Source organism: Electrophorus electricus, chromosome 22, assembly GCF_013358815.1.
Source record: "Electrophorus electricus isolate fEleEle1 chromosome 22, fEleEle1.pri, whole genome shotgun sequence".
NCBI classification, from domain to species: Eukaryota; Metazoa; Chordata; class Actinopteri; order Gymnotiformes; family Gymnotidae; genus Electrophorus; species Electrophorus electricus.
This window is the reverse complement of record NC_049556.1, coordinates 3,965,406-3,974,932: the sequence shown is the minus strand read 5'-3', so window position 1 is coordinate 3,974,932 and position 9,527 is coordinate 3,965,406. Positions and strand designations below refer to the sequence as shown.

General features: G+C 38.4%; 2 protein-coding genes across 2 annotated transcripts in view; both read right to left on the bottom strand.

Annotated features, from left to right (window-relative positions):
* LOC113567517 (NACHT, LRR and PYD domains-containing protein 12-like) overlaps positions 1–9,527 on the bottom strand; it is a 218,612-nt gene that overhangs the window by 8,512 nt on the left and 200,573 nt on the right. The window lies entirely within an intron of this gene.
* LOC118240558 (NLR family CARD domain-containing protein 3-like) lies at positions 659–4,550 on the bottom strand. The gene is made up of 5 exons (XM_035521422.1): positions 4,450–4,550; positions 3,891–3,969; positions 3,213–3,389; positions 2,913–2,987; positions 659–2,537 (listed from the first exon to the last, which is right to left on the bottom strand). The coding sequence occupies exons 3-5, from the start codon at positions 3,325–3,327 to the stop codon at positions 763–765; spliced, it is 1,965 nt and encodes a 654-aa protein (XP_035377315.1). The 5' UTR covers positions 3,328–3,389; positions 3,891–3,969; positions 4,450–4,550; the 3' UTR covers positions 659–762.

Below are 9,527 nucleotides of genomic sequence, written 5' to 3'. Positions count from 1 at the left end.
AGCGGAAATATTTCTGTATTAATTATATAATAATAATAATAATAATAATAATAATAATAATAATAATAATAATAATAATATATTGTAATAATATTAATTATTATAAATATTACTCACCATAAAGATTGCTGCCCTGTCTACCTTTGTGCACTATTACAGTGTGGTGATATTATGCAGAGATTAAGTACATGCAGTACACACTGAGCAACAGTGTATTGGTACTGATTTACCTTTGCGACCAATAAACTACTACTTTTAGATAAACAGACAGGAAATGGTCACAAAGAAGACTACTTTATTTTTTACAGAATTTCTTACTTTTATGATGTATTTATGTTTACAGTTTTATCAATTAGCTTGTTTGAATAAGGGGTTAAAATGAGTTATATACAGAAAGCTGAACCCACCGGAGCATATGACTAAATCAACATTCCAGACATTCATTATGCATTTATAAGCAATAATAGAAATACAAGCATTTTAGAGTATCTCATCATAAATTTGTGGGGTTTTTTTATATTTATTTATTTTTTTATGGTGCCTTTCGTGGACACCTGCCTGTAGTGAGAGGAAAGGCAGTGCAAAGAAGCACTTTATGATTAATGAGTGGGTCAGTTAGCAGCTTAAATAGTGATTAGGGTATATGATACATTAATTACAAAGGGGTTCAAAAAACACTACTGTAAAATTAACACCATTGTAAAGTCCATTGTTTATGTTGTACTGACCGCAGTGCAGTAGTGTGTTTATGAATAAAAATACTCACACAGCTTTTCTGGATGTTTTGACTACTGGCAGCAGTCTGAGTAAACATTCCTCTGATGGGTCATATTTATTCAAGTCTATCTCCAGCTCCTCTTCTGAGTTCAGCAAGACAAACACCAGAGCTGACCACTGAGCAGGAGAGAGCCTGGCTCCATGGAGACGACGGTTACCTCCTCTGCTCAGGTATGTTTGGACTTCCTGTACTAGAGAATGATCATTCAGTTCATTCAGACACTGGAACAGATTGATGGATTTCTCTGGCGAGGGATTTTCCCTGATCCTCTTCTTGATATATTTAACTATTTTCTCCTTGCTGTTAGAGCTGATTCCTGTCTGTGTCAGTAGGCCTCGTAAGAGAGTCTGATTGGACTCCAGTGAGAGACCGAGAAGGAAGCGAAGGAAAAGGTCCAGGTGTCCATTCTCACTCTGTAAGGCCTGGTCCACTGCATTGATAAAGAAGTCAGACATTGTTTTTGATCTTTTAAGCCCATGTAGGAATCCAGTGGTTTGCTGTTTCAAAACATTTATGTTAGAGATGAAGGAGAGAAATGCATATAAAGCAGCCAGAAACTCCTGAACACTCAGATGCACAAAGCTGAACACCTTCCCCAGATACAGCCTAAACTCTTCTCTGAAGATTTGTGTACACACTCCGGAGTACACTGACACTTCTTTGACATCAATGCCACACTCTTTTAGGTCTTCCTCATAGAAGATCAGGTTGCCCTTTTCCAGCTGTTCAAAAGCTAGTTTCCCCAATACCAGAATTCTTTCTCTAGTCTGGTGAGAGTCAGTGTCAGTTTTTCCATGGTACTTGCTGTTCTTGTGTTTGATCTGAAAGATCAGGAAGTGTGTGAACATTTGAGTCAGAGTCTTGGGGATCTCTCCACTCTCTGCTTCACCAAACATTTTCTCTAGAACAGTGGCTGCTATCCAACAGAAGACTGGAATGTGGCACATGATGTAGAGGCTTTTTGATGACTTCATGTGTGCAATGATCCTGTTGGCCAGGGTCTGATCACTGATTCTCTTCCTGAAGTACTCCTCTTTCTGAGGGTCACTGAACCCTCGTACCTCTGTTACCAGGTCAACACAATCAGGAGGGATCTGAGTGGCTGCTGCTGGCCGAGAGGTTATCCAGAGGAGAGCAGAAGGAAGCAGATTCTTCTTGATGAGGTTTGTCAGCAGCACATCTACTGAGGTTGATGCTGTTACATCACACAATCTCTCATTATTCTGGAAATCTAGAGGAAGTCGACACTCATCCAGACCATCAAAAATAAACATGATTTTGTAAGCATCAGAATCTATGAATTGTAACTGTTTTGAACTGGGGAAAAAATCATGAAGCAGATCCAACAGACTGAACTTTTTCTCCTTTATCAAATTCAGCTCTCTAAAAGGAAATGGAAATATGAAGGAGACATCCTGATTTGCTTTTCCTTCAGCCCAATCCAGAATGAACTTCTGCACAGAGACTGTTTTTCCAATTCCAGCAACTCCTTTGGTGAGCACTCTTCTGATGGATTTGTCTTTAAAGAGGTTGTTGCATTTGATGGGTGTCTCCTGTGTTGCTGGTCTCCTGGATGCTGTCTCAATCTGTCTGACCTCATGTTCATTATTGACCTCTCCACTCCCTCCCTCTGTGATGTAGAGCTCTGTGTAGATCTCATTCAGAAGGGTTGAGCTTCCATGCTGTGAGATTCCTTCATGAAATTCTTTATATTCCTTCTCCAATTTGTATTTGTGGAATTTGGATTTTTCAATCCATCCTAATAGAAAACACAGAAAACAACAACAAAAAATAATTTTATTATAATTGTAACCATCTATTTAAGAAAAAAAAAAAAAAAACTTAAAAAAAAAGTTGTAGCTGCTTTTTTGGTACACTTATGTAGTTATGTGTACTGTGTGCATTGTGTTTGTTGTATGTCACACCATGGTCTGGAAGAAATTACATTTGTGTGAGCAAGTTATATGAAGGAATGTCAAACTTGACTTGATAGACATTACTGTCAGTATAAGTAGACATCCAGTAAATTAGGAGCCATGTCTATATTCAGATGTCACCTTCAGTAAATAAGCAGGGATGTGTATATTCAGATGATAATAAGTATGTTAATAAGTAATGATGTGTAGAAACAGACCTTCATTTTGAGCAGGAGTCCCTGAAGCACCTCCAGTCTGAACTAAGCTGGTGCTGGAACTGGACACTTCCTGCACTGGAGGATGGAATATTGGAAAATCAGAACTTGATTAAATTAATGATCTTTATTAATCTGTTCTATAATGATTAAAGAACCCCAGACTCAGTGAGGAGAATTCACAGTCTGAAAACTGTGGGCTGTTCTATTCATATACCACATATGTATATATCAGTACAAATAAATATTGACTGCAGCCTCTGCTGAAAGATGCTGATTTGGGCAAACAGATTTATCACTTACATCCATATGTAATGTTCAGTGTCACTGGTGCGTGAACCTGATTCACATGCAGCACAGGAGCACAGACGTTCCCTCCTGTCTGAGCTGTGATGTTGGTCTGCACTAATTCATCCATTTTCACAACTTGCTTCTTTTTCCTTTATTTTCTTAACCCCACATGACAGAAGAAATAGAAACCTAAACAGGGAACAAACACACACGCACTCATACACATGCGCCTGGTTACCTGGGCTTAGATGAAGAGCAAAGTGTTACCTGTGCTTAAATACTCTGAGCCAAGTGTTGTTTTTAAACGTATATGTTTGAATACAGTATTTACATTCCTTACTGTAAACAGACATTTGAATAATTTGGTGTTATAATAAGGAAACAACAGTCTTTTTAAGTTTAGCTTGAATCCTTGCAACATAAATGATCGTTTTCCTAATTGAGAAGCAACGCTAAGATATGTGAGTAATGGAAACCTCACTGTAAACTGATCTTTCAACAACAACAACAAAAAAAGCTTGTGAAGTTGATCTGACTTAACTTTTACAATGTAAACAAATATTTTATTTCAGCTACTGTTTCATGTAAAAGTAACTTTTGACTCGAACATTATCAGTTAACAAAGCTTAGCTGAGACCAAATGAACTGTTCCTTGTGTAGTGCAGGTCCAGCTACAATTCAGATACTTACTGTGTTTCTCTCTTAAAGTGACGGACATTCCTCTCCTCATAAAATGGATCCACAAAGAGATTGTTACTTGAACTTTAAACTGTTTTGAATTGGTTCAGCCACCAGAGGAAGAAGTGCAACTTTAGCTGTCAAACTGTTATTTCAGAGTTAAATGATATATCCATTGACCAATCTAAACAATGTATGACCAGAGTAAATGTAGGATACAGCATAGTCATGAATCACAAATCATAAGTACAGTATAGAACAGTGAATCTGTGATGAATCCTACCTACAGCAGTAAACAGTATAGAAGAGTTCAATACATTCTGGCTACTGGAGAATTGAATAATTTATGTAGTTTCTACACTTATTAAGTGAAACTCCAGTGCTAGAGAGACACAGTAGTGCAATGTCCAGTAATTTCATACACATACACAAACAAGTTTTGTTTAAAACTATTTTTTTTTTTTTTTTTTTTACTGTTACCCAGACTACACATCTAAATATCATTTGACTGAAAACTGGTGTCTGAAGGCTTCAGGTTATCAGTTTATAAACTTAATTGGTTGAAACTTACTGAACTCCTTCTTGTGTAGGGCAGGTTCATATAATTAATAAATTCCAGCCCCAAATAAGATGCCAAAATTTTCTCCTAAAATGATTTTCATTCCTCTGATCACAAAATGGATCCACTGAGTGTTTTACTTCCCATTTAAACCGCACTGAACTAGTTCAGCTATCAGAGGAGGAAGTGCAACACTATCTGTCACATGGTTTGTCACCAGTGAATCTTTCCTACTGAACATGGAGTGAGATGAAGTCAGAGGTAACCATGAGATGGACAATGTTTATCGAGGGGAGATCCAGAATCACGTTGCAGTGATGGTCCCTTGTCTGCATCGAGACCTTGCCAAGCATGTTGTTTCTGCTTTTCTCTTTGAAAAGGATCAAAGATCAAATGTACTACTGTCACTTTTTCTACACGCCCAGCGTAGTTAATGTTAGTCAGAGGGAATAAACTACTGTGCATGTGTGAGCCTGTGTGTTTTAGGGGAGGAGAGGAGAGCGTGGGTGTTTATCGCTATCATGTCTACATACACATGACCCTGTAGTCTGAAATGAACACTTGCGTGGTGCTATCAGCTACACTACGAACACTGCTGCAGCCTGCATGCAGTATTAAAATAAAACCCTAACATCAGCTACACCACTAACACTGATCTAGCATGCTATATAACTAATATATAACACCAGTATTAAAATAAAACAATGGTACACATCTGTTACAACATTAACACTGCTGCAGCATGCATGTTATACCACTAAAATAAATGCAGTAATACAAACCTCTCCAGGAGATTCAACAAAGGTGAGGTGAGGGTCATTTCATTCTTCCAGGCACAGATCAGCCTTACTCAGAGGAGGGCCATGGCTAGGAGAAGATATCACTCATATCACTCATTTAGATATACTTCTGGTTAATGATGTCTATAAGTAATGAGGCAAGTTCTCACAAGACAAAGCCAAATGCTAATATGTAATACATATTGGTCAGAATTAAACAAACTGCCCTTCTGTAAACAAATCAAGCATGGCCATCACATGAACACTGGAGCATAATTGATTGGCTCGATATTGGTTCGATTTGAGAAAAACTCAATCCTTCATATCCTGCTTATCCTTCATATCCTGGATGCTTAATCAGTTTTTTTAACTCAAATTTTAGCATCTGAATTTGGCTTATTAAATTTAAACAACTTTAATATATATTGTTTGAATTTTTTATTCTTAATTTGTTAACATTACATTTGCTCACTTTTAGAAATGTCACAGATATGTTATAACCTTATAACTAAGGACTGCAGAGAGGCGGTGGAGGAAATCTTGCATAAATTCAGACCTCAGCTCATACAAGCCTCTCCTTTCCAAGTTCTCACTGGAAGTAACATCTGCAAAGTCATCATACTACAGAGAGAAATTCGAATCATCCTGACCTGATCCACGCAAGCTCTTCACTATTTTTCTACTCTCCTTAATCCTCCCCCTCCTTTCTCATGTCTTACTCCAGAGGATTTTATCACCTTCTTTGAGGAGAAGGTTGCAGCAATCCGCCAGTCCTTTTCCTCTGTTCCCACCCCTCCAACTAATGTGCATTCCCCAACATCCAACTCTCTGACTTCTTTTTCTCCTCTCTCCACAGATGAAATTCTTCAACTGCTGACTTCCAGCAATCTGACTACATGTCCGCTGGATCTGATTCCTTCTGCTCTGTTCCAGACAATCGCAAGAGATCTGCTTCCTTTCATCTCTGTCATCATCAACAACTCCTTATCTTCTGGATATGTGCCTACTGCATTCAAAACCACCAGGGTGGTACCAATCCTCAAGAAGGCCACACTTGACAGCTCCAGCGTTACCAACTACAGACCGGTATCACGTCTCTCTTTCCTCTCAAAAGCCCTTGAACAAGCAGTTTTATAAGCAATTGTCTCTTTTTCTCACCCAGAACCAGCTGCATGATCCCAATCAGTCTGGCTACAAACCGGCACATTCTACAGAAACGGCCCTCATAGCGGTGACTGAGACAATTCATGTTGCTAAAGCTGCCAAACAGTCATCTGTTTTGATTCTTCTAGACCTTTCAGCAGCCTTTGACACAGTGAACCACAACATTCTTCTCTCTGTTCTTTCCAGGCTTGGTGTGACTGGTTCTGCTTGGAGATGGTTTAAGTCCTATCAGCACGGACGGTCCTATCAAGTGACATGGAGAGGATCCACATCCAAACCGTGTAGACTCTCCACTGGTGTTCCACAAGGCTCAGTATTGGTTTCTCCTGCCACTGCTATGCCGATGACACTCAATTATTTATTTATTTTCCACCCTCTGACACGCAGGTCTCCAGACATATCTCAGCATGCTTGACTGACATTGCATCATGAATGACAGCCCACCACTTGAAGCTCAACCCCAGTAAAACTGAGCTTCTGTTCATCCCAGGTACTCCCAACCCTTACCATGACCTCACTGTTTCCTTTGAGAACTCCTTGGTATCACCATCCGAAGCTGCCCGTAGCCTGGACGTAACTTTGGACAACCGGTTGTCGTTCTTAACTCATGTTTCTAATCTAACCCGGTCTTGCAGATTCCTCTTTTGTAACATACGAAGGATTCGACCCTTTCTTTCGCAGGAAGCTACCCAGGTGCTTGTGATCTCAAAGCTAGACTACTGCAACTCTCTACTTGCTGGTCTTCCTCTAAGAACCATCAAACCTCTACAACTTGTCCAGAATGCAGCAGTACGATTGGTCTTCAATCTTCCGAAGTTCATACATGTTATTCCACTGCTGCGCTCCCTTCATTGGCTCCCTGTAGCTGCACGCATCAGATTTAAAACCTTGATGCTTGCCTACAAAGCCAAAAATGGACCAGCCCCTTCATACATGAGGTCAATGGTCAAAGCCCGATCCGTACCTCGAGTACTTCAAACCTCAAGTATGGCTCGGCTTGGAATACCATGCTTCAAGTCTCATGGAAGACAAGCATCGAGACTATTCCCTGTCCTGGCTCCTAGATGGTGGAACAAACTTCCGTTTGTTGCCTGGACAGTAGAGCCCCTTGCAATCTTCAAACACAGACTGAAGACCCATCTTTTTGTAGAATATTTAAATGACCACTGACTCTGCTTCTATGTTGACTAACTAAAACATATTGTAGTGTATAGTTTATTGCACTGATGTTGACTGCTCCTATGTTGACTAACTCTAGTACTTGTAATTGTTTATTGCACTGATTGTTGTCTGAGAGCACTTATGTATTTTGTGCTTCTAGGCATCAGCATTTATCCCTGTATTTTAACTGTATTCTAGTTCATTGGTATATTGGACTCTAACCTACTGTACTGGCTAGGATGTATTCTATCATTAAATGACAAAGCACTTTTGTAAGTTGCCCTGGATAAGAGTGTCTGCTAAATGCTGTAAATGTAAATGTTTTGGTGGTGACTGTTTCATTAATGAAAATGTAAGATACTTTTGAGAATAACTAAAAAATGCTAGTCCATACATGGATAGTAAACAGTTTTGAACAGTTGAACACAAAATCTTACAGATTTTCAAAAGACAAAAACATTTATTAGAGAAACATGTGTTCAGCAATTATTAAAGTTACACAGTCATTTTAAGTCTTTGTAACATATTGACCTAAAAACAATGGGACCTAACTACTCAACATCTGAGCATGAAGGACAGGGATGCAGTCTCACTTCCTGTTCTAAAATTCAGGGGTGTGCCTTTCATGGCTCTGCCTTTGAACTAAAATTTATGCTTCAGTAGTAACATGAAAATATTTCTAATAATGTTTTATAATTAAACTTATAAATACATCTAAACTTAATGTTAACATAAATTGCGTAAGGAAAAAAAATCCGTTTTCCTTAACCCTGATCCCTATGGTGCCACTGTCTACCTTGCCTGGGTTTGATTGTTCCTCCTCAGTGCCCTGGGCCATGTTTCTCAGAATGAGTGACAGAGTCAGAGATGCTGAGAAGCACACTTGCTTTATACAGAGGTACATGAGAATACAGAGAACAAAATCATTAAGTGGAAATATGTAAATTTGAGTAAGTGCAACATGTTCAGACATCGTCAGACATAATGTGATCTAAAATGTAACATTCAGCTATTGCCAACTTCAGATCGATCATATTTGACATGGCTTATCAACTATCTAAAAATAAACAAGAAGACAGCAAAACATGAGAGCAAAAGAATGTAGCACTACTGATGAAAAGATAAGTTATTTACATAAATAAAAAATAAAAAATAATTTCCACATTGTTTCCACATTGAAATTTAGAGATTGGAGATTGGGACAGCCACATCACAATACAAAAAAATACCATGTAAATGATGATTTCAGTTAATGCCTTTGATTTAAATACATCATAATTTATTTATTGTCAATAGCTTAAGTCTGAATACTGAACAAGTCTGAAAACATGACATTTGATACAGTACAGCAATGATACAGTAGTAAGTGTAACGCCCACAGGGTGCTCCCTGAGCTCTGGTTAAATGATACAGTAGTAAGTGTAACCTCAACGATGGTGCTCCATAAGCCTTGTGCAAATGCAGTCCAATGTCTTGTTTTGCACTGGAGATATGAAACTAATGTAGCTAGCAAGTTTTGAAAGCTAGTACCTTTCAATACCTTTCAAAGCAACATTCCCAAATCCTTCAGTTGATTCAAACAACATTGATTATATTGTATTAACACTTTGAAGTTCAAAATGGATCCAAATCATTATCCACATGATTCCATTATCATACTCATAACTACATCAGACACAAAACTTCCATTTTTTCTCAGTACAGTTTCATATTCAAAGGGGGAAAAAAAATCTGATTATCCAAGATGGTGTAACATTTAGCAGGGATGAAGTGAGAGGCAGGATGCAAGTGCAGGAATTCTTTAGAGTGAAAGAACTAACAAACAACATGGGAGGCTAACATAGAGGCTAAAACAGATATGTAGCATGTGGGAAACACTAAGGCAAACCTAAATTAAACATCTATTAAGCAAAAGGCAAGGAAAATATATTGACAGAGAAAAGGACACAAGGCTGATTAACAAAACATCAACTGCACAGAAGTAGG

What these genes read in the sequence shown, in the direction of transcription:
- LOC118240558 (XM_035521422.1), bottom strand. Translation starts at nt 3,327, where the DNA reads ATGGATGAATTAGTGCAGACCAACATCACAGCTCAGACAGGAGGGAAC. An exon ending in ACTGAACATTACATATGGAT is followed by an intron (nt 2,988 to 3,212) that starts GTAAGTGATAAA and finishes TCCATCCTCCAG; the next exon opens with TGCAGGAAGTGTCCAGTTCC. An exon ending in GACTCCTGCTCAAAATGAAG is followed by an intron (nt 2,538 to 2,912) that starts GTCTGTTTCTAC and finishes GTTTTCTATTAG; the next exon opens with GATGGATTGAAAAATCCAAA.